Source organism: Hyaena hyaena, unplaced genomic scaffold, assembly GCF_003009895.1.
Source record: "Hyaena hyaena isolate Hyena2069 unplaced genomic scaffold, ASM300989v1 scaffold_588, whole genome shotgun sequence".
NCBI lineage: Eukaryota > Metazoa > Chordata > Mammalia > Carnivora > Hyaenidae > Hyaena > Hyaena hyaena.
This window is the reverse complement of record NW_024081222.1, coordinates 92,013-116,673: the sequence shown is the minus strand read 5'-3', so window position 1 is coordinate 116,673 and position 24,661 is coordinate 92,013. Positions and strand designations below refer to the sequence as shown.

The 24,661-nt window shown below is 42.5% G+C and overlaps 1 protein-coding gene across 1 annotated transcript; it reads left to right on the top strand.

The window, feature by feature from the left end:
* Window positions 1-14,651: 14,651 nt before the first annotated feature.
* Window positions 14,652-23,592, top strand: RPP40 (ribonuclease P/MRP subunit p40). The gene is made up of 9 exons (XM_039256859.1): window positions 14,652-14,703; window positions 14,740-14,925; window positions 16,525-16,669; window positions 17,805-17,873; window positions 18,891-18,986; window positions 19,679-19,804; window positions 21,501-21,699; window positions 21,869-22,003; window positions 23,373-23,592. The coding sequence occupies exons 1-9, from the start codon at window positions 14,683-14,685 to the stop codon at window positions 23,569-23,571; spliced, it is 1,176 nt and encodes a 391-aa protein (XP_039112790.1). The 5' UTR covers window positions 14,652-14,682; the 3' UTR covers window positions 23,572-23,592.
* Window positions 23,593-24,661: the final 1,069 nt, after the last annotated feature.

The following is a 24,661-nucleotide window of genomic DNA, read 5'->3' as shown; positions in this document are numbered from 1 at the left end:
CAGGGGTGAGGGCAACAGATTCAGGGCCAGGGATGCATTTGCTGTAAGTGATTTCCATGTGTGCTCTGCAGTCTTAGAAAACAGCTCTGCTCTGTTAAAATCAAAGGACTACTTCAGATTACTCAGCTCTTGGTCTACACTGCAATAGGAGGAAATGTCTTCCTAGCAGATCTGTCTTTATGTCACTTGCTTTCAGAATAAGAGGTTGCTTTGGGTACAGCAGTTTGATTTAGTCTGTGTTGAAAATCATTAATAGCCTACGGATACCAAAAAGGGATGAAAAGAATTTGCAAACACGTGGAGTGCATTATACATGTTTTCAAATTTCTCCTATGATTAGAAAGTAAAACTCTACTGCTGAAGGCTTGATTTCCTAAACTCAGCCCTCAGCCATTTCCCTAAATTATTCCAAGTCTTTCCAATTCACTCAGTATTCTCTGGATTATTCCCAACATGAAGAGAATGAGATGGATATGGATCTCAAAGGAATTCTGCTTCTATTACAGGTGCCTCACTTTACAGAACTTCAGGTGATAGAGAAGCTGCATGCAGTATGATCTTCAGGGAGTGGAGGCAGGGGGCCTCTGCAGTCAGTAGGAGATGATATGGGGTCCCAGCCAAGCCACCTAGTGGCTGTGGGGTTTTGGACAAATTTCTTGACTTGGAACAGTTACATAAGCCTTATTTGCAAGAAGAAGCATAAGGATACTGATTGCAAAAACAGCTGCAACTCTTCATTCCTCCTTGTGGTCCACGCCCTCTGCAATGTGATTTTATAGCTGCCCCCACCCCCCACCCCACTGAGAGGCAGACTCTCTTCCTCCAAACTTTGCATCCGACCTGGTCTTACTTGCTCTGGCCAATAGAAAGCAGTGGATATGACAGCAGTGTACCAGTTTGGGGCCTGGGCTCAAAAGGTCTTAGATGCTTCTGCTTTTTCTTTCAGAATACAGCTGTCTCCAAGCCCATGTAGCTGGCTGGAGGATGAGGCACCATGAAGAAGAGAGCCAAGGTGCCCTGTTGGCAGCCAGCTCATCCCCAGAAGCAGAGCCCCCTAGTCAACCAGCTGCTGACCACACATGCATGAAGGAGCCCAGCAGAGACCAGACTGGTCCTGATGAGCCCAGACTAAACTGCTGACCAGCTCAATCATGAGCTTAAGTATTGGGGTGCTTTCTTTTTTTTTTTTTTAATGTTTTATTTATTTCTAGGAGAGAGAGAGACAGCGTGAGCAGGGGAGGGTCAGAGAGAGAGGGAGTCACAGACTGAAACAGGCTCCAGGCTCTGAGCTGGCAGTCAGCACAGAGCCCGACGCGGGGCTCTAACCCACGAACCGCGAGATCATGACCCAAGCGAAAGTCAGACGCTTAACCGACTAAGCCACTCAGGCGCCCCTGGGGTGCTTTCTTATACAATGGCTAATAATACATACACTAATTGCAGACAGGATGTCAAGATTCAATGATATATTAATTATAAGTTCCAAGCAAACAGTAGGCATACCATAGATGCTGATTTCCTTCTTCCCTTAGTTAACATTTTTAAAAATGTTTTACTTAGTTTTGAGAGTGAGAGAGCCCAAGTGGGGTAGAGGCAGAGAGAGGGAAGACATAGAAGCTGAAACAGGCTCCAGGCTCTGAGCCGTCAGCAGAGAAACACAGAGCCTGAGGTGGGCCTCAAACCCACGAACCATGAGATCACGACCTTAGCCAAAGTCGGTTGCCTAACCAACTGAGCTACCCAGGTGCCTCAACTTCTTCTCTTATTTAATGCTGGATCTCCTGAGTTAAACAGAAATACATGTAGACAAGTATGTATGTGACTGGTGCTTAAATTCATATAGTGCCCCACACTGTAAGAGGAAATAGGCAACCAGAGTCTGACAGTAGGACCTAAGCCCAGATTGCAAAATAACAAATTTGCCTTTAACCTATTCCATCCAAATCCAAACTCTGGACGTCAAGGCTGTGACCAGGTCTGAAGACATGGAGTTCCCTCCTCTGGGGGCCCCAACTTCCTTTCATTGCTGTCTTATCTCTGGAAATGGGCCCAAGCAGAGAAGCAGTTGGGAAGCAGTGGTCTATTTGGGGAAACTTTCTGCTTGTGCCCCTCTGCTTCCTCTCAGGGAGCTGTCTCTTCTCCCCTTTGGCAGAGGATAGACAGAGGGGTGTGACACTTCACCTCCCAGAGGTCAAGGGGAGTCAGAGTGTGCCTGCCTCTCAACACATGTGAGTACTCAGCACCTGGAATGTGGCTGGTCTAAGTTACGGTGTACTGAAAGTGTAAAATAGAGTGAACTTCAAAGATTTAGTACAAAAAAGGGTAAAATATTTCATTAATCATTTTATATTGATTACACATTAAAATACTATTTCAGGTGTATTAGGTTAAATAAATTAGTAGTATTACAATCAATTTCGCCTGTTTTTTTCTAACTTTCTCTAATGTGATTAGTAGAAAATTTAAAACTGCAGACATGGTTCATGTCCTATTTCTACTAGACATTGCTGCCTTAGAGGATTGCCTCCTTTTCAAAGCCCAAGCTCCCTCCTCAGAGGACCAGAGGCCAGGAAGGTTAGAAAATCTAAAATTTTAAAAGAATTTGGCATTTTACTGCTTCCACTTATGAATGAAGGATCTAATAAGGCTTTAAAGTTAAAGTTTAATATTCAAAATCAAATGCATTCATTTCAACATTGTGCTTGGGGGTTTTTTTGCACGGGGGTTGCAGAAGCACTGTGAAGATGCTGTCTTTGCCTCCAGACCTTTACTACTTAGACATCTTCTCACGGATTGGCTCTAGGGCCCAATATTTCCATTTTTCATAGCTCCTTCCTCCAGGGTGATTAAGGAATAAGGCTGAAATGAAATTTGAAGCTCTCACAAACCAAAGGATTTTTCTCTCTGTGGCTTACTAGCATTTTTAGTTTCTAATATCAGAAATACTAACTGCGAGGTGCCTGGGTGGCTCATTCAGTTAAGCATCTGACTTCATCTCAGGTCATGATCTTGCTGTTTGTGAGTTTGAGTCCTGAGTTGGGCTCTGTGCTGACATCTCAGAGCCTGGACCCAGCTTCTAGATTTTGTGTCTCCCTCTCTCTCTGTCCGTCCCCCACTTGCACTCTCTCTCTCAAAAATTAATAAACATTTAAAAAATGGAGTCAAGTTCTTTACTTTTTAAAAAAGGAAAAAATACTATTTGCAGGCCATAGCTGGGGAAAAGAACATAATGGAGTCTAGAGTCACACTGCAGCTAACTTTCACAGACATATGTGCTACTGAAAAGGGACATAACTTTCAACAATTTCAGTAAGTTCCCAGGACTCAGTCCACACTGAACATTCGACTGTGACAGTTCCCAGTGCCATCACAGGTATTGAAATGGGATTGTGCGCTGAATCCAGACAGGACTGGGATGCTTGAAGAAGGCAAATCTTCACAAAAACACTAAATACTCTTTAGTGAAAGCAAGCATAATGGCCAATGTTAGCTGATGCAGGGTAACTTTTTTCTTTTACTTTTTCAATAAACAGCATCTTCAAGGACAGAAGCTCAGTCTCCACACAGCAGTGTGTTGATGGGTGCTTGGGGATATGACTGAATTCAAGAGGAATAAAGGAGATGAAATCCACATTTTAACCATAAATAGATGAGGCACTGAAAAACTTTCAGATGCATAAATCCATGTATATATTAATCATCACAGCAATGTGAAATGCAGGAAAACGATAAAGCATGTGTCATTTATTATGTATTTTTTCCTGCTCCCCCTTTTGTAAACTTTTCAAGTTCCTAAGAATATTCTTTATGAGAAAAAAAACTCCCATTGACATCAATGTGAACATTTAATATTATACAATTAATTTTTCATTTTTAAAAATTTTGTTTGTACACTTTAAAGCCAAAGATATATGGTTGAACATGTTACATACTACATTTTTGTAAAAACTCTGAATGTAAAAAGCTTCCTCTCTTCAATTACTAATAATAGTTGCAATTTGCCCATTCTATGAAGAACATACTTCCAGAAACTGTGGGGAGGTGGAAAAGAAATAACAAATACTGTTCAGCAATATATCTGAACAAGAATTTAGAACAACAGTCATAAAACTACTAGCTGGGCTTGAAAAAAATCATAGAAGACACCACAGAGACCCTTGCTGCAGATCAATCACTTAAAAACTGTCAGGCTGAAATAAAAACTGCTAAAACTGACGTGTAAAACAGACTAGATACAGTCACAATGAAGACTGAAGAAGCAGAAGTCAGAATAGGTGATAGAGAAGCTAAAATTATGGAAAATAATGAAGCTGAAAAGAAGAGTGAAAGGAAACTATTAGAGCATAAGGGGAGACTTGGGGAACTTAGTGATTCCATAAAATGAAACAGTACCTGGATCGTAGGTGTCCTAGAAGAAGAAGAGCAGCTGGGGCGCCTGGGTGGCTTAGTCGGTTAAGCGTCCGACTTTCGCCTGGGTCATGATCTCGCGGTTCGTGGGTTCGAGCCCTGCGTCGGGCTCTGTGTTGACTGCCAGCTCAGAGCCTGGACCTTGTTTCAGTCTGTGACTCCCTCTCTCTCTGACCCTCCCCTGCTCACGCTGTCTCTCTCTCTCTCCTAGAAATAAATAAAACATTAAAAAAATTTAAAAAAAAAACAAACATTAAGTTTCATCTTTAAAAAAAAAAAAAAAGAAGAAGAAGAGCAGGAAAAGGGTTATTTGAACAAATTATAGCTGAAAGCTTCCCTAATTTGGGGAAGGAAACCGGCATTCAAGTCCAAGAGGCACAGAGAACTCCCTTTGAAGTCAACAGAAACAGGGCAATACCACAACATATCAGAGTGAAACTTGCAAAACACAAAGATAAAGAGAGAATTCTGAAAGCAATGAGAGACAAAAGGCCCTTAACCTACAAGGGTAGACACATAAGGTTAGCAGCAGACCTGTCCACTGAAACTCGGCGGGCCAGAAGAGAGTGGCAGGAAATATTCAAGTGCTGAATGTGAAAAATATGCACCCAAGAATACTTTATCCAGCAAGTATAAAGAATAGCAGGAGATAAAGAGTTTCCCAGACAAAAACCAAAGGAGTTAGTGACCATTAAACCAATCCTGCAAGAAATTTTAAGTGGGACTCTCTGAGTGGCGAGGAGGAGGAGGAGGAGGGGGAGTGGTGCCTGGGTGGCTCAGTCGGTTAAGTGTCCGACTTCGGCTCAGGTCATGATCTCACGGTTTGTGGGTTCGAGCCCCGCAATGAGCTCTGTGCTGACAGCTCGGAGCCTGGAGCCTGCTTCGGATTCTGTGTCTCCCTCTCTCTGACCCTCCCCTGCTCATGGTGCCTCTCTCTCAGAAATAAATAAAACATTAAAAAGTTAAAAAAAAAAAGAGGAGGAGGAAGAAAAAAAGGAGGAGGAGATCAAAACAACAAAAACTACAAAAGACAAAGAACATCACAAGAAACACCAACTCTATAGGTAACACAGTGGCACTAAATTTCTTTTAATTTTTTTTTAATTAATGTTTTATTTATTTCTAGGAGAGAGAGAGAGACAGCGTGAGCAGGGGAGGGTCAGAGAGAGAGGGAGTCACAGACTGAAACAGGCTCCAGGCTCTGAGCTGGCAGTCAGCACAGAGCCCGACGCGGGGCCCGAACCCACGAACTGTGAAATCATGACCTAAGCGAAAGTCAGATGCTTAACCGACTAAGCCACCCAGGCACCCCTAAATTTCTACCTTTTAATAATCACTCTGAATGTAAATGGACTAAATGCTCCAATCAAAAGACACAGGGTATCAGAATGGATAAAAAAAAGATCCATCTATATGCTGCCTACAAGAAACTCATTAGACCTAAAGGCACTTGCAGATTGAAAGTAAGGGGATGGAGCACCGTCTATCACGTTAATGAATGTCAAAAGAAAGATGGTGTAGCCATGCTTATTATCAGGCAAACTAGAATTTTTTTTTTTTAATGTTTATTTTTGAGGGGCACCTGGGTGGCTCAGTTGGTAAAGCAGCAGACTTTAGCTCAGGTCATGATCTTGTAGTTCCTGAGTTCAAGCCCTGCATCGGGCTCTGGGCTGACAGCTCAGAGCCTGGAGCCTGCTTCAGATTCTATGTCTCTCTCTCTCTCTGCCCTCCCCTGCTCAGGCTCTGTCTCTATATCTCTCAAAAACAACTTAAAAAAAAAGTTTATATTTGAAAGAGTGTGTTAGTGGGCGAGGGACAGAGGATCAGAAGCAGGCTCTGTACAGAGAGCCTGCTGCAGGGCTCAAACTCACAAACTGTGAGATCATGACCTGAGCTGAAGTCAGATGCTTAACTAAGTGAGTCACCCAGGCATCCCAGACAAACTAGATTCTAAAACAAAGACTGTAACAAGAGATGAAGAAGGGCATTATATCATAATTAAGGAGTCTATCCATCAAGAAAATCTAACAATTGTAAATATGCTGTCAACCTGGAAGCACCCAAATACATAAATCAATTAATTACAAACATGAAGAAAGCCATTGATAATCATATAATAATAGTAGGGGATTATTACCTCACTTACAGCAATGGACAGATCGTCTAAGCAGAAAATCAACAGGAAACAATGGCTTTGAATGACACACTGAGCCAGATGGGCTTAACAGATACATTCAGAACATTTCACCCTGAAACAGCAGAATACACATTTTCTCGAGTGCACATGGAACATTCTCCAGAATAGATCACACAGTTGGTCACAAATCAGCCCTCAACAGGTACAAAAAGATTGAGATTATACCATGCATTTTTTAAATCACAATGCTATGAAACTTGAAGTCAACCAAGAAAAAACATTTGGAAAGCCTCAAATATACAGAGATTATAGAACATCCTACTAAAGAATGAATGGGTTAACCAGGAAACTAAAGAAGAAATTAAAAAATGCATGGAAGCCAATGAAAATGAAAACATGACAGTCCAAACCCTTTGGGATGGAGCAAAGTCAGTCCTAAGAGTGAAGCACATTGTAATTCAGGCCTATCTTAAGAAGCAAGAAAGAGCCCCAGTACACCATCTAATCTTACACCTAAAGGAGCTAGGAAAGGAACAGTAAATATGGCCTAAAGCCCGCAATGGAAGGGAAATAATAAAAAACTAGGGCAGAAATAAATTATATAGAAACAAACTAACAAACAAAAAAAACAGATCAGTAAAAGAGCTAGTTCTTTGAAAGAATTAACAAAATTGATAAATACTTAGCCATATTTATCAAAAAGAGAATGGACCCAATAGATAAAACACAAATGAAAGAGAAGAGATCACAACCAACATCACAGAAAAACAATTATAAGAAAATACTATGAAAAATTATATGCCAACAAACAGGGCAATCTGGAAGAAATAGACAAATTCCTAAAAACATACAAACTACCAAAACTGAAACATGAAGAAATAGAATATTCGAATAGATCCATAACCAGCAAAGACATTGAGTCAATAATAAAAAAAATCTCCAAAAAAGCAAGAGTACTGGGCCAGATGGCATGCAGAAGAATGAACCCGGAACACTTTCTTACACTATACACAACATAAAAATGATGAAAAGACCTAAATGTAAGACAGGAAACCATCAAAATCCTACAGGAGAAAAGAGGCAACAACCTCTTTGACCCTGGCTGCAGTAACTTCTTATTAGATACATCTCCAGAAGCAAGGGAAACAAAAGCAAAAAATGGGACCTCAAGATAAAAAGCTTCTGCACTGCAAAGGAAACAATCAACAAAACTAAAAGGCAACTGACAGAATGGGAGAAGGTATTTGCAAATGATGTTGGATAAAGGACTAGTATCCAAAGTCTATAAAGAATTTATCAAACTCAACACCCACAGAATAGTCCAGTGAAGAAATGGCAGAAGACATGAACAGACATTTTTACAAAGAGGACATCTGGATGGTCAACAGACACATGAAAAGATGCTCAACATCACTCATCATCAGGGAAATACAAATCAAAACCACAGTGAGATACTACCTCACACCTGTCAGAATGGCTAAAATTAACAACTCAAGAAACAACAGAAGTAGGCAAGGATATGGAGAAAGAGAAAGCCTTATGCATCGTTGGTGGGAAAGCAAACTGGTGGAGCCACTCTGGAAAACAGTCTGGAGGTTCCTCAAAAAACTAAAAATAGAACTATCCTATGAGCAATTGCACTACTAGGTATTCATCCAAAGGATACAAAAATGCTGATTTGAAGGGACATATGCACCCCAATGTTTATAGCACATCATCAACAATAGCCAACTTATGGAAAGAGCCCAAATGTTCATCAACTGATGAATGCACTGAGAAGATGTGGTATATCGGGGCGCCTGGGTGGTTCATTCGGTTGAGCGTCCGACTTCGGCTCAGGTCATGATCTCACGGTTCGTGGGTTCGAGCCCCACGCCAGGCTCTGTGCTTACAGCTAGCTCAGAGCCTGGAGCCTGCTTTGGATTCTGTATCTCCCTCTCTCTCTGAGCCTCCCCTGCTCATGCTCTCTCTCAGAAATAAATTTTAAAAAAATATTTTAAAAATGATGTGGTATAAATATATACAACGGAATATTACTCCCAATGCAGGCCTCAAACTCACAAGCAGTGAGACCATGACCTGAGCCGAAGTGAGTTGCTTAAACCAACTGAGCCACCCAGGTGCCCTGAGAGCCTTTCACATTTTTAAGGTTTCTTATTTGATTCCACGTGTTGTTTACTAATTAGCCTCTAAGTTGAAGGTACTAAAACCTACCCAAGAAAGGAGTCTTATGAGATAATTAATATAAATTGCTTGGGGTAATTAGTGCCTGATTCATTATAGGTGTTCAATATTACATACTTTATATATATTATTATATAATTATTGATGAGATATTATAGTGATTGCTCTTTGTTAATGTACATTATTTCATTAACTGTGTTATGGGTTAATAATTTTTACATTATAGTAAAATCCAAGATACACAGAAATGCCTCATCCTAGATATCTCAAGTCCCTAGATAGTTAAGATTTAAATTTTTTTATGTACCGATTTACTTCTAAACATATGTCTTTCACTTTAAACAAAAGAATGAGCTTTATAAAAAATGTTAACCATTTCCAAATCCTCTTCCAAAATTGTTATGAACATATGTGACAGAGCTTTAGTCAGACGGTATGACTGTTTTGTTCTGCTTCCCCCTGCCCAGCTTTATTGAGATACAATTGACATATAACATTGTGTTCTGTTTTACAATACTCCTTCCTTTGTGCACTTCCATGTGTTGACACAGTCCACACAGTTGCCAGTGTTAATATGTTTGCGTGCTCCACCGATTCCCAACCAGTCAGAGGCAGAGGACATGAAGCAGTCTGGCTCTGAGCCCTTCCCCCAAACTCCAGGGATTCAAGATCTCACTCGGGGTGCATCACATATTCTTGGGAGCTGCTGATTTTTTCCACTGCACCTGCTGGATCTAGTTCCCGGCTGCCTGCCGTCAGAAGGTAGTTTTGATCTTGCAGGCCAACAACTGTCCACTCGTGGCAGCTGCCTGGAGCCCTGTGCTGAAAATGACTGTGAGGTCAAGTTTAGGTTTGGCAGGAGGGCGTCCTCTGATTTATTACTGGTGTCTTCAATAGTTACAGTTCCCAGCACCACTTTCCCTGCTGCTCCCACCTGTAATGGGATGATGAGCTGTAATGGGAGAAACTTCAGAGGTGGAAAGCCCTCTCCTTTCACCAGTACAGATACAATATACTTGCACGAACAGTTGAATCACATGGGTTTGAAGTGTGCAGGTCTACTTATATGTGGAGTTTTTATAATACGATACTGTAAATGCATTTTTCTTCATTTTAACATTTTTTCTTTGGTTTCTTTTATTGTAAGAATATAGTATATAATACACATATAAAATAGGTGGTAATTTGTTTATGTTATCAGTAAGGCTTCCAGTCAACAGTAATTAAGTTTGAGGGGAGTCAAACTCACGGGGTAGAGGTGTGTCAGCATCCTAACTTCAGTATTATTCAAGGGTCAGCTCTATATTTATAGGCACTTTATTTGTGCTTTGAATTTGCACACTGATGTAGGCATTAATTTATGTAAAATATTCTAATGTTTTCACGGAGTTGAGCATATTTATTTTTAAATGTTTATTCATTTTGAAAGAGAGAGGGAGCAAGGGAGGGGCAGAGAAATAGAATCCCAAGCAGGATCTGTTGCTTTCAGCAGAGAGCCCCAGCTCAATCCCATGAACTGAGAGATCATGACCTGAGCTGAAATCGAGTTGGATGCCTAACTAATGGAGCCACCCCGGTGCTGAGTTGAGCATATTTAAATTGTTTTTATACTAATTTTATTGCCTGTAGCCCCAAAATGTGATGTGTAAAACTGTTGTCCTTTTAGATTTACTAAGCATATTTTTGTGTTTTTAGAATACAACCAAAGGTATTTTTTTCTTGCAAGTCTGTTGGTGTGGTCTTTTAAAAATTCATATTTGCGGGGCAACTGGGTGCCTCAGTCAGTTAAGCATCTGACTTTGGCTCAGGTCACAGTCTCATTGTGTGAGTTCGAGCCCTGCATCAGACTCTGTGCTGACAGCTCAGAGCCTGGAGCCTGCTTTGGATTGTGTCTCCCACTCTCTCTGCCCCTCCCCTGCTCACTCTGTCTCTCAAAAAAAAAAAAAGAATAAATGTTTAAAAAGAAAAGAGCAATTGAAAAAATAAATAAAATAAAAATTCATATTTGCTTCTATATTCTTTTGGGTATATACATACAAATCAGTTATGTTTTGCTTCCTGTGCTTTTCTTTTTGTTTATTTGTTTCTTTTTCTTTTTCTTTCCTTCCTTCCTTCTTTCCCTTCTTTTTTTAGCCATTCCTAACCTTTCATCCTGAGACTTCCTATGCTCTCAAATCTATGCTCTAATATTCATTTATCAGTTAAGATTGCTTTCAGTTCAGGGCACCAGGCTAGCTCAGTCAGTTAAGGGTCTGACTTTGGCTCAGGTCATGATCTCACGATCCAGGAGTTTGAGCCCGGCATCACGCTCTGTGCTGACAGTTTGAAGCCTAGAGCTTGCTTCAGATTCTGTGTCTCCCTCTCTGCCCCTCCCTGGCTCACACAGTCTCTCTCTCAGAAGTGAAGAAACATTAAAAAAATAAATAAAAAGATTGTTTACAGCTCTAGATACTGGAAATTCAGACAAATAATAGTATGAACAAGCAAGGGTAGCAGATGAGGCTGCAGAGGTAGGCAGGGGCCAGGTTATCTAAGCTTTTATACTACTGCAATGAAAAGCCAGGTTAAAGCCAGGCCAGGTTTAAGCAGGGGGGTGGGTAGCATATACAGGTCTGCCTCAGATACACTGCAGTTTGGGTCCAGCCAACCACAGTAAAATGAATGTGGAGTGAAGTGAGTCAAATTTCCTGGTTCCCCAGTGCATATAAAAGTTATGCTTCCACTATACTGTGATCTATTAAGTGTGCAATAGCATTATGCCTTAAAAAATGTACATACTGGGGCACCTGGGTGGCTCAGTCAGTTAAGCTTCCAATTTCAGCTCAGGTCATGATCTCATAGCTTGTGAGTTTGAGCCCCGCGTTGGGTTCTGTGCTGACAGCTCAGAGCCTGCAGCCTGCTTCAGATTCTGTGTCTCCCTCTCTCTCTGCCCCTCCCCTACTCGTGCTCTGTCTCTCTCTCAAAAAATGAATAAACATTAAAAAAAAATTTTAAAAACAGGATCTGCAGAGCATAGTAAAGTAAAATGCAATAAAATGAAGTATATCTGTATGATATTTTTCACATTTTTGAGATCGGTTTGGATGCTGAGTGGAGAAGAGACCGCAGGAGAGGACAGGAAGCAGGCTGACACTGGTTGAACAAACAGACACAGTGAGAAGAGGTGTAATCAGGAGCCATGCTACAGGCCGAGCCAACAAGCCACAGACTTGCAGTGGGATCACACATGGGATGAGGAGTGTAAAGAGTCAAGAATGATGCCTGGTGTCCCCCACCCCCACCCCAGGGATGAAGACCCAGGCTTTGTGGTCCATAGATGGTTCTGAAAGCTGAGACCATGGGGGATCACTCTGAGAGAAGGAAGGAAAGAGAAGCGGGGAAGATAAGAATCACTAGAGATCTAGTGGAGGATGAGCAGGAGGAAGAGAGTGAGTGGGAGCCGCGAAGAAAGGTTCTCAAAAATCCACAGGGAAGTGTTCCAAGGAGTGTTTTCAAATGTACCCAGAGATTTGTTCTGATAGGGATGGTAGGCATACACAGAAATGACTGTCAGAAAGGAAGGAAGTTTTTACTCATAGCTCCCTAGAATCCGGACTCACAACAAGAAGCTTCTAGGTTTGGTCAGGAAGCAGGGGGAGTGAGGGAAGAGCATCTGCCGGAACATTTATTGTGGGACGGAATGACTGAGGCAGGCTGGACAGACTATGGAGGTTTAGGAGTAGCTAGTCTGAATAGTTTCAGCGGGCTCTGGAGTATCAGGACTGTCCCCATTTATCTAAGACCTGGCCCCGGGGTTACTAGGGCAGGGGAACATTAGCCTGGAGAGAAACAGTTTACAGAAGAGGTGACAGGCTGTAAGCTCTGGATTAGCTGGTTTGCAAATCAAAGACATGCTCACTGCACAAATTATTTGCTATCTTTAGGAATTGGCTAACCCTGGAAGGGGCAGTCCCACCCTGGCCAGTGGGACCCCAGATGCCAGAGCATCAGAGAAATTAAAATACAGAAGATAAGAAAATATAGTTCATACAAGGAAGCAGTGCTCAATTGTATCATCAGCATCAAGTGCAGCTAAATGACAGAGATAAGAAGAGAAACTTGGCCTTGAATTTGGCAAATGGAAAGACTTTGATGAGAGCCAGTTCAGTGAAGTAGTACGGAGGAAAGCTAAAATATACTGGGTTCAGGAGATAATGTGCCGAGAAGTGGCTTTAATGGAGCAGAGAAACAATGGTGAGAATGCAGAGGAATTCAGGGTCAGAGCAAGTGCCTTCCCTTAATGCACATTAAGCACGTTTGTATATGGGTAGAAATGACCCAGCAGGCAGGCAGAAATGAATGAATCATTACAGACAGAACTCCAGAACACTGTGGAGGGAGGCTGAAAGGATTCTGCAGTCCCAATCTTACTTGAAGTTATAGTTGTAGCCTTTAAAATACATGAGATTTTTAGGGGCACCTGCGTGGCTCAGTCGGTTGAGTGTCTGACTTTGGCTCAGGTCATGATCTCAGTTTGTGGGTTTGAGCCCCTTGTCAGGCTCTGTGCTGACAGCTCCTGTTTGTGCTCTCTCTCTCTCTCTCTCAAAAATAAACATTTAAAATAAATGAGACTTTTGCCTTCTATTTCATAATACAGGCACACCTCACAGAACATATCCTCAGAACACTGAGTAATGAATACCAGAACGGCCTAGTGGCTGTTTATCTATTTTCAGCTGATAAAATTTATATTGAGTTTTCAAAACTTACCAAGACATTTTAAACTAAATGGCTTGCAAGAAAACCTTCACATTGGCTCCAAATACAACAGGTAGACCATAAAATCACAGCAGTCACTTTGCAAATTTTGTAGTATCCGCAAAGGTGTGTGTACACATCTGATGGTGGTCTAAGAGAGGCCACTGTCACTTAATTGTGAGGTGACCAAGACGTAATGTTTTAAGCATTTTATATCCTAATACGACATTTGTAACACCTCTAGGTGCCACATTGTGATTCAGAAAATTGGTTGAATTTTTCAGTTGACCTGCTACTCCTTATAATTTTTCCTATTTAAAAAAATGGTTATGGGGCACCTGGGCGGCTCAGTCAGTTAAGCATCTGACTTCAGCTCAGGTCATGATCTCATGGATTCGGACCCTCATCAGGCTCTGCGCTAACAGCTCAGAGCCTGGAACCTACTTCAGATTCTGGGTCTTCCTCTCTCTCTGCCCCTTCCCTGCTCTTGCTCGGTCTCTCAACAATAAATAAATGCAAAAAAAAAAAAAAAAAAAGATTAATATATTTTTCTTAGTTTTTTTTTTTTTTTTTTAAGAGATAATTTGATTATGGGCACAGGTTACTGGCCTGGTCTCCGTTTAAAATTTTTAAATACTTACCTTGTACATTAGGTAACTTCAGTTGTTCCAAATCTCACAGTTAAATTGATGCTCCAGAAAACTGTACCACAGAGTCTGCTGTTTTGCATCCTCTCTGCACACAATTGGGGCTGTGCATACTCCAGCTTGAGAGGCATGTACTTGGATCACAAAAACTATGGAAAAACGAGTTCTCACATTGTAACAACAGCAGCAGCAACAATTTTTTTAAAGCCTTTCAGGTGGGATCTTTTAAAAGGGATCTTAAAGTGGTTCCGAAGGAGTCGTACTGTAGGACAGAAAATAGAAATTGTGTATTGTCTTCCTGCACAAAACTCCTAACCCTTTTGGAAGGACCAGAGAGAGGATATACGGAAAGACAGCAGCAGGGAGGGACGGACAGCATGCCGAGAAAGGTGGGTTTAAAAAAGCAAGTTCCAGGTTTCCAGGTGCCAAGTATTTCCATTTTAGGCAATAAATTTGCGGTTTCAGGCTGGGCTTCTGCTAAGGTTCTGAAGAAACACATGCCCGCCCTCACCCCTAACCCCACATCTCAAAATCCGGTCTCTCAACCCGCGTGGCGCCGGCGTATTACGCATGCCCGCGGGGAGAGGCGAGGGGCGGAGCAAAGTGGAGGGGCGGAGCAAAGTGGAGGGGCGGAGCAAAGTGGAGGGGCGGGGCGCGCCCCGCTCGCTCAGGGCTTGCGCGGGAGAGAGCATGGCCACCCTGCGCAGGCTGCGAGAGGTTCCCAGACATTTGCTGGTCTGCGAGAAATCCAACTTCGGTCATGACAAGTCGCGCCACCGGCATCTTGTGGAGACGCACTATCACAATTACAGGGTGAGTCCGGCCGCCGTGGGGCCAGTCAGGAAGCACTCCGCCTTCGGGAGCTGGAAAGATTTAGGGCATAGTCGCGTTCAGTGAGGAGCCCGCCCTCAGCGCGAACAGGGGCGGTGTTCCGCACAAGGCATTTTGGGAACTGTAGTCTCTTCACTGCTCCGAGTTGGTAGTTTGCAGACCTGCAGGACTTCAACTCCCAGGATGCGCCGGGTGCGGGGGCAGTGTCCTCTCCTCGCAAGGAGGGGGTGAGCGATTTGCTCCGGGCCGATTCCAAAGCGTCGCTGGCTACCTTGGCCCCGCCCCCGGTGGAACACTTTCCGGAGAGGGAAAAGTCAGGCACCCGCCTGGGGAGTTGAGAGGCTGTGAGGATGCCACGTGGAGCCGCATATTGGACCAAAATTGGGGTCTGACTCGCGCCCCTCCCCATCTGTTGATTCCTTCTCCCACCTCATGGGAGCATCTTGCAGAGTCCCGGCCCAGGAAACATGTGCTTTCCTAAACTATTTAGGGGAACTAGGTTTATCTCTGAGAAAATTTCCACTTTTTCTGCTACTTTCTACGGTCTCCAGCCGTCTCCAGCCGTAGCGCGTTAGCCTGGCAGCTTTGGAGTGAAAGGAGCCAAGGTAGTTCCTGTTTGCAAGCACTTCAGAGCTTTACATGGGTGGTAACATTGGCTGTTGCTTCGTAAAAATGTCAGTAAAAATGTCAGCCTCGTGGGGCGCCTTTCCGCAGATGTGTAAATTGAGACATCAGTGAGGTTAATTATTGGTTTATCCAGCATCTGGCAAGAAGAGGGGAATAATCCAAATGTCAGTCAAGGGTCTAATGCCCGTTCTCATCAACCCCTTTAAGTGATGAGGCCTCCAAAATCTCGACTAAAACTTAAGCCTTTTACACTTGAAATTGATCAGCCTAATCTCCGCCCAGGTCTGACTGGCAGTTTCTCAGAGACTCAAATGGTGAGCGTGGTCCCTCAGGAACAGACTGGTGTTTGAGCTTTGGGAGAGCACTTTTCAAGGTGTGAAGCATTTGGGCCACATTTGAAACTGATTAGGCTTAACATCTGTTTCCGCTTTAGATGGAAAGCTCATCACAGGCAGCAGTCAGGGAGTGTGCCTTATCCCGCCCAGGCTGATTTGTAGGCTTTTCTGTCTAGAAAATGGAAACAGCCAGGAGCACTTCTGCTTCCATAGAGCCTCTTAATGATTGATGTCCCTCATTTCTGTAAGTCCTAGGGAACAGTCCCTTTGATTTCAGCTGGTACCAGGACAAACAAATCTAGGGATATTCCAGTATACTAGATTTCCCTAAAAATTAGACTAGTGGACAGGATATAAAATCTATTGCTTATTTGCAAAAGATGAAATGCAAGCAAGAGCTTTCTATTAATTTTTTTTGCTTATTCAGCTTTCCTATAATGTTTTAATACAGAAATAACATGAAGTGTGAAATTTCTCTTTTCCTGAGACAGGTAAATTAAGAGTTTTGTAGAAACCTGTGGGGGAAGAGTTAGCAGCCTTTGTATGTTATATCACCCCTAACAAGCTGGGGGTTGACCTACATGAAAATAAGGCTTGTTTATATTACATATTCCAATAGGTTTCATTTCTGATTCCTGAGTGTGGGATACTATCAAAAGAGCTGAAAAACCTGGTCATGGAAACAGGACCCTATTACTTTGTGAAGAACTTACCTCTTCATGAGTTAATTACACAAGAATTCATCAACACCTTTGTGAAGAAAGGTGAGGAAAACCTGATTATATCTATGAACGTGGCAAGCTGAGGAAGTTTAGTTAGATCATATCACAATACTAGAGGTCTTCTCTTGTCTTAAGTAGGGCCTCTGGAGATAGTCTGAGTGGTCAAGTGAGTGCATCACTCCCCTGCCCACAGTATTCTCACTCTCTGCTTTCTGGTGCTCTCTTTAGGTGGTGGTTTCTGATTATACTTGTCCACAGGTGTGGCATGGGGGTGTTGTAAGATGGAGGTATTCCTCATCTTACAACAAGGTTTGAGGGAGAGGAAGGTCTTGGGATCTGTTTGTTCAGATACACTGCTGTTGGGTGTGTGGCCGCAGAGACCACTGTGTTCCCAGCAGTACCCACTCAGCGGTCTCAAAGGGTTCATCTCCTGATGCACCCACAGTGACTGTTCACCAGGGGGCGTGCCCATTATGGTTCAGTGCCTTCTGCTTAGATTTTATGGCTCTGACCCTCTACCGCGCACCCCATTTCCATTCGTGCCTGCTGGGTTGATTGCTTTGTTCTAGTTGTTTCTTAGGGGCCACTTGTTTGAAACTGTATTTCAGAGTGTCTTTAGGGGATGCACCCTTACTACATGAGTCACTGTACTTGTGAGTGAATAAGCCCCTATCTTGGTTGTCGGCCCCATGTCGCCCTCTGCATGGAGCTGTGAAGAATCCAGTTCCTTGCAGTTCCTCTTGTTCAGGTGCTGCAGGCACTGCTCGCGAAGCTGGCCATGTTGTCTCTGGCCCCTTCAACTTTATTGCTTTCATCTGCTCTCAAGTTCAGTACTACTTTGTTAATAGCGTGGCTGGCTGCCACGGCCACTTTTGCATATCTGAACTCTTGCAACAGCTCTATGAGTTAGACCTCTGATCCCCGTTTTACAGGTGAGGAAACTGAGGTTCAGCGAGGCTGCGTGGCCCTGGGTGGGGGGCGTGGAACTAGGTAGACTGTGGCCTCTGTGTCCTCCAGCCCACCCTTGGCAGGTTTGAGGTTGGTTGAGCTGGAGCAGTGGTGGATACTGACCTTTAATCACCTGGAAGATTTGTTACAATGTAAAGAAAATCCGCTAAATTTTTGCAGGTGTGATTTTTCCCCCCTTTATTTCTGGTCTGAGCTCTTTCTCTTACAGGTTCGTGCTATGCACTCACATACAATACAAATATTGACGAAGATAATACTGTTGCCCTGCTGCCAAATGGTAACAACATTCTTTTCTTTCTTTAATTTTAAAAGAAATACTGTAAAAAAAAAAAAAAAAGTCAAATCTCCAGATTCATTCCCCTTCTTAGGAGGAACTATTGTTGTCAACAAATTGGTGTTTATTCTTCCTGACATTTTCTTTCTTTATTTTTTTTTAATGTTTTTATTTTAGAGAGAGAGCAAACAGGAGGGGCAGAGAGAGAGGGACAGAGGATCTGAAGCAGGCTCTGTACTGACAGCAGAGAGCCTGATATGGGGCTCAAGCTCATGATCCGTGAGATTATGACCTGAGATTGGACTCCCAACTGACTGAGTCACTCAGGCCCCCACTTCTTGACATTTTCTATAAATTTATAAACAGACATAAAGCTTATTCTTTTTAAAAAAAATTTTTTTAATGTTTATTTATTTGGGGGGACAGAGTGAGAGACAGAGTGTGAGCGGGGGAGGGGCAGAGAGAGAAGGAGACACAGACTCCAAAGCAGGCTCCAGTCTCTGAGCTGTCAGCACAGAGCCCAACTCAGGGCTCAAACCCATGAACCATGAGATCATGACCTGAGCTGAAGTCAGAGGCTTAACGGACTGAACCACCAGGTGCCCCATTATTCTTTTTTATTTTTAACATAAATTACATTCTATTACATTGTTTCTCAATTTGCTTTTTCCCCCAGTATGTCAAGACATCTTTCCATATCAGGGCATATAGTTCTGATTTACTATTTTAATATTTTGAAGGTATTCCAGTAAGCAGATAAACCATGATTTGTTTAACTATTTTTTCTTTAATAAAAATGTACATAATTTCTGTTCTCACTATCATAAATAGTATCTTTGTATAATATACTAAAATATCCTTCTATATAAATAAGATGTATGTATAAATGATACCTTTGTGTCATAAAGAAGATCCTTGTATGTAGTTTATTACCCTCATATCTGCTGAGTTTGCTGTCTTTCAGTCAGAGCACATGTCACATTTTTAACATCTCTTTTATGGGAATTATTTGATTTATAGGGAAATTAATTTTATCACTGGATAAAGATACTTATGAAGAAACTGGACTTCAAGGTCGTCCATCTCAGTATTCTGGCAGAAAAATCATGAAGTTTAGTAAGTATTATGCTCCATCAGTTTCTAACAAGTCAGTGATTATCCTGTAGCTATTTAAGTTTAAATGTTTGAAATGCTACTGTTCTTTTTGTTCAGAAGACCTATGGTTTTTTTCTTGTCTTTAAAACTTCTTGTCTTTAAGACTCAAGGGGCTCTAGGTTGAGCTTTGGAGAACGTAAGATTCCTGTTGTTATCTATTTCTCTGCAGCTGTAGGCTGCATCTTAGATCACAGAATTGAAATGGTGCATTAAATATATATATGTTTTGGGCCCAAAATTCAAAGTAATAAACCCAACATAAGAGTCTACAACTTGTTCTTAATAAAGAATCTCCTTTACTTTCACCAAGTTTTTATGATTACCAGCAGAGATTCACCTGTGAGTGAATTGAGATGGTTCTGCTGATGGTGCCTGGCTTGAATGTGAATAAGTGAGGCTTCCACATCCATAGGTAGATTAGGATTGACATCCCAAGGACCTCTGCTCTTGGTCTTTGACCTAGGACAAAGTATGAATTTAAAACAAGGCAGAGTTTTGATTTGGTAAACCAAAGGGATGCAAGAAGAACAAAATAATTTTTACTATCCACAAAATTTCCAAAAATTCTCATGCTTTTTAATACAACACTTTTCCCACAGTGCAAGCTGTAATATATGTGAATGAACTGTGTATTCCTCTTTCCATTTTTTAAGTTGTTTCCATTGATTTGATGGATTTATCCCGTAACCTGGATTCTAAGAAGTATGAAAGAGTTTCTTGGTCCTTCAAAGAAAAGAAGCCGTTGAAATTTGATTTTTTCTTGGCTTGGCATCACACAGGTATGAAAAATATGTTAACAATACCATGACTTGGAAATCCAATTATTGATTATAGGGGAGTAATAGAGGATTGAAACAGGTGATTCATCCCTATGGTCTAGGATATTATGTACATATATGCATAAACATTATTGAGGAAGCTGCTTGCAGCCCTCTTCCCTCCCTGAAAGCTATACTTCTGGATGATTTAGGCCTGCAGCCATCTGCCTCCATTACCTGGGGTTATGTGTTGATCCAGAGATCTTGAGAATGGCTTCAGAACAGCTAACGCTTACCTGTTTCTCTTCCTTCCAGCAGCTTACCTCAAATAGCCTTGGCTGCACGTTTTTAAATAACACAGATTCAAACACAAACTGTTGATTATCACAAGGTAATAATCAGGCAGACCATTAATTGTCAGGTTAAATTTGTCATAACTTGGAATTGATTAGTATGTTAAATTTAGTTCAGGAGCCCCCAGGCACGTTGAATTGCTTACAACTGCCATGTACCTTGGCCCTTTTAGAGTATATCTTTGGTCCATCACAAGATTGTAATGAGTCAGGTCATCACAGTTATGATGGTGTGGTACTCTTTTTTGGAGAATAGGGAGGCACGTAGGTACACTGGAGATCACACCTTCCATCTGCTCTTCCTCGGACATTTCTGGTCACTGGGTGTTGTAGGTTGCTTGCGTGGGTCTGTAATGCTTCACTGCTTCTCCTACTTAATGGCTGAGATACAAGAGGGCAAAGAGACAGCTACTTCAGTTTCACGAAGTCTTCATTGTGTATCATCTGCATATTGGTTTCTGGAGAGCCCTGTGTACCTAAGATTCCTAATTATTCTAAGGGCTTATCAGGAACTGGGGAAGGTCAGAGATTTTCCTAAGAAGTTAGCCTGCACAGTCTCATGCATGCTGGCAGATGCTACGAGACTCAGGTCAGAGGCAAAGGATTTAATTACTCACGGTGGCAGTGGCCGGATGGTCAGCGTGTAGAGTAGTGCACCAAGGGTGATACACAGTGGGCCAGGTGATAGCTGCACACGCAGTGGGCTGCATGACAGAAGAGGAATCCTGAGCTTATGGAGCTCCAGTCTTTTATACTGGCCAGTAAGCCTGTTGACTTTTGCTCCTGGTGGTGGGGGATGGGGGTGGGTGGAGTGGAAATGGAGAGCAGATTATTGCTATTGCCCTAGACAGTAAGTAAGCCTGCCCGTTGCTCCCAAGGGGCCCACTACTTCTGTCTCCCAAGGCTGTTGGAAAATCCGTGAAGATACACTGATTTTACTGGGTTTTTAAAGACAAGCTCGAATGAGATGCTGCATTTTTCAGTTGTGCTTCCTTTATAACGATTATGCAAATAAACTCCTCTCTGTAGACTTCACTGATTTTATTTATACACGAGTGGTGCTTTTTTGATTTCGCCAGTCAAAATTCTCAGATGAGGGCACCTATGATACTACTTTGGGTTGGACGTGAAAGGGTTATGCATTTGCAGGAAAAGTGAAAGAAAGCTAATGTTTACAGAACTTTGGCACCAAGGAGCCCAAAGCAACTTAAATGATTTTAATTTGAATACAGCTTTGCACACCCTCCTTCTATGTTACTTCATCCCGCCCGCTCCCCGGAATTATCAGGAGGGAATGGGGTGGTTTCAGGAATTCACCGAATTTATTTCCAGTACTCATGTGGCCTTTTATGGTGTGTTTTAAGGTGCAGAAGAATCAACGATGATGTCGTACTTTTCCAGTTACGGAATTCAGGAGCGACAGCCGTGCGTAGCCCTGAGCACGGCGAGCGAGCTGCAGTGCCCGGTGCTGCGGAGCTGCGAGCTGGGGGGAGCCCCGGGGGCGGCCTGCAGCGCCCCCGAGCTCCTGGACTGGCTGGGCGCCATCTTCAGTAATGCTCAACTGTGCGTCCGCGGCCCCCGGGCTGGGGCCTGGCTGGCTCCTTGTTCTTCGTGGGTGTTTATGCTTTGAAAACGATCAGATGGGAGCTAACGAAGGTGTCTTCTTTCTCTCTCTCTCTCTCTCTCTCTGTGTGTGTGTGTGTGTGTGTGTGTGTGTGTGTGTATGCTACAGAAATAACGAGCCGAATAATTTCATATCAACCTATTGCTGTCCTCAGCCGAGCACGGTGGTGGCAAAAGCTTGTTTGTGTACGATCACTGGGTTCATAGTTCCAGAGAAGATACATCTCCTGTTGCAACAGCTGTGGTGAGAACACCTTTTGTTTTTTAGGTCTTGCTTGTACATGCTTGTCCGTGCCAGCGCGACATGTCCAGGGCAGGGCTACTGCTGCAGATCTTAGGGCTCTCTCACACACATACCCCCTTTCCTCCTCACTTGGGCACACAGTGTAGTAACATTATCCTCTTAAATGACATAATTATCCTTGGTGAGAGGAAAATTCTGTTGCCAAATACTTGTCCTTACGAAAAGACAAAAGAGCAGAGTTTAATTAGGCTTCTTGAAAACAGGCTGTTCATTTTTTGTGTCGTGCCCCAGAAGTTATATATCACTTAGGAAAATGGTGATACTCTATGGGACACGTTATGATCTGTTTTAAATGTTAGAGTTCTGCAAATGTTTTAGTTTGAAATGGGGGGGAGAAAGCGAGTTGACTATCCTTGAAGCCAAATCATGTCTAACGTCTGTTCTGATTCTTAACATCTGCCCAGGGCAGGATTCACATGCCAGGGACTGGACATGCAGGATGGCGTGTGTCCTTGGGGCCTGGGGTCGGGGAAGGTACTCTCTAGATAAAACGCCACATTGTGTCTAATGTCAGGAAACTCCATTCCTGTATTGAAAAGACTGTGAAGTAAACCTAATGCCTTCACAGTCTTCACTCTTTAAGTGTCTAAGATTTAAGTCTTAAGGGTTTTCTTTTATAAGCCTAATATCCTTTTTCACTTATTAGTTTAGTACTTTGATTTTCCTAAGAAAGTTGGATTTTAGGGGCACCTGGTTGGCTCAGTCGGTTAAGCATCAGACCTCAGCTCAGGTCATGATCTCGCAGTTCATGAGTTTGGGCCCTGCGTCAGGCTCTGTGCTGACAGCCTGCTTTGGATTCTGTGTCTCCCTCTTTCTCTCCAACTCCCTTGCTCATGCTCTGTCTCTCTCTCTCTGTCTCTCTCTCAAAAATGAATAAACGTTAAAAAAATTTTTTTTAAAAGAAGGTTAAATCCAGTAAATTATTCTGCAGTGTTGCAGTGAACACAGACTGTTGAGTGAACAGCACTATTAAATGGGGGAAACTATTCTTATACACTTTGTGGGTTTTCTTTTCTTTGCATCTTACACGACGTTCCACAGTAAGTGTAGGAAGTGCTGAAGTTGGTTTTGTATATTCTGTATTGGTTAATAGTCATAGAATTTGCCACATAGTGATTTGAATGTAATTTGTATCTCTTCATTTTTTATCAATAAAAGCTAAAGTCTGAGCTTCATTGAACATCAGAAATAGCAGAACATCGCTTCGGCAGCACATATACAGAAATACCACTCACCCTGAATAAGTGAAATTATAAACGTAAACATTCCTAGCCCTCCCCGTTTGTTAAGATTTCCCTTTCTTTTTCAGTCACTACTTTGATGAGCCAAAGTTAGCTCCTTGGGTTACGTTGTCAGTTCAAGGCTTCGCAGACAGTCCTGTTTCGTGGAGAGAAAATGAACATGGTTTTCGAAAAGGAGGAGAACATTTATACAACTTCGTGATTTTTAATAATCAAGACTATTGGCTTCAGATGGCTGTTGGGGCGAATGATGACTGTCCACCATAAAAACTACAAAACTTCAAACCACATTTGTGTATGTTTCTGTTTCCTTTCAGATTTCTTAATAGTAAAGGGCTGTGTGTTTGCTCAGGCTTGTATGATGATGGCATTTATGCTCTTGACTTCGGGCCCATCCTGTGAGTGCAGATGGGCCTGACCTCCAGTGCAGAGCACGTAGTAGATTGCCCCTGGTCAGTATCAGTATAAGTACAGACGTGTGAGTCACTACACGGTAGAGCAGTCCAGGACAGCCGGGGAACAGGGGCTGTTGGACCATTGGATAAGATGTGTGCCGTTACTCAGGTGTATGATTACAACTTTTTCACATAATAATAAAAAGAAGCCCTTATATTATACTTCTCAGGGCTAGTCCCTGCCGCAAGTGCTGATTGTGTATTACCTCATTTATTTCTCGCATCTACCCCAGGAGGAAATAGTGGCACAGAGTATAAACAAGCTAGCAAGGTCATGCTGCTGGTGGATCTGAGACTTTACCTCAGGCCAGGTGGTTCCTGAATGTGTGTTCTCACTCTTGCCTCTGGATCAAGGAGGATTACTTGGATACTATATGTTATAAAACATAAGTGGAAAGAATTTTTGGGGCGCCTGGATAGCTCAGTTGGTTAAGTGTCTGACTCCAGCTCAGGTCATGATCTTGCAGTTTGTGGGTTCAAGCCCCATATCAGGGTCTGTGCTGACAGCTCAGAGCCTGGAAGCCTGCTTCTGATTCTTTGTCTCTCCTTCTCTCTGTCCCTCCCTTGCTCATGCTCTATGTCTCTCTGTTTCTCAATAATAAATGTTAAAAAAAAAAATTTTTTTCCAGCTGTGGCTGATAAGGACGAGCTGAAAACAAAACTTCTGGAATACATATCAAGAACCATTTTTAAAAATGGATCAGTGAGCTGCAAAAAAAACTTAAGAATTGTCAAAAAATTTTAAGTATCTTTTTTTTTAATGTTTATTTTTGAGAGATACCGAGCATGAGCAGGGGAGAGGCAGAGAGACAGGGAGACACAGAATCCAAAGCAGATTCCAGGCTCTGAGCTGTCAGCACAGAGCCCAACATAGGGCTTGAACTCATGAACCATGAGATCAT

What these genes read in the sequence shown, in the direction of transcription:
- RPP40 (XM_039256859.1), top strand. Translation starts at nt 14,683, where the DNA reads ATGCCCGCGGGGAGAGGCGAG. An exon ending in CAACACCTTTGTGAAGAAAG is followed by an intron (nt 16,670 to 17,804) that starts GTGAGGAAAACC and finishes TTTCTCTTACAG; the next exon opens with GTTCGTGCTATGCACTCACA. An exon ending in CTCCTGTTGCAACAGCTGTG is followed by an intron (nt 22,004 to 23,372) that starts GTGAGAACACCT and finishes TTTCTTTTTCAG; the next exon opens with TCACTACTTTGATGAGCCAA.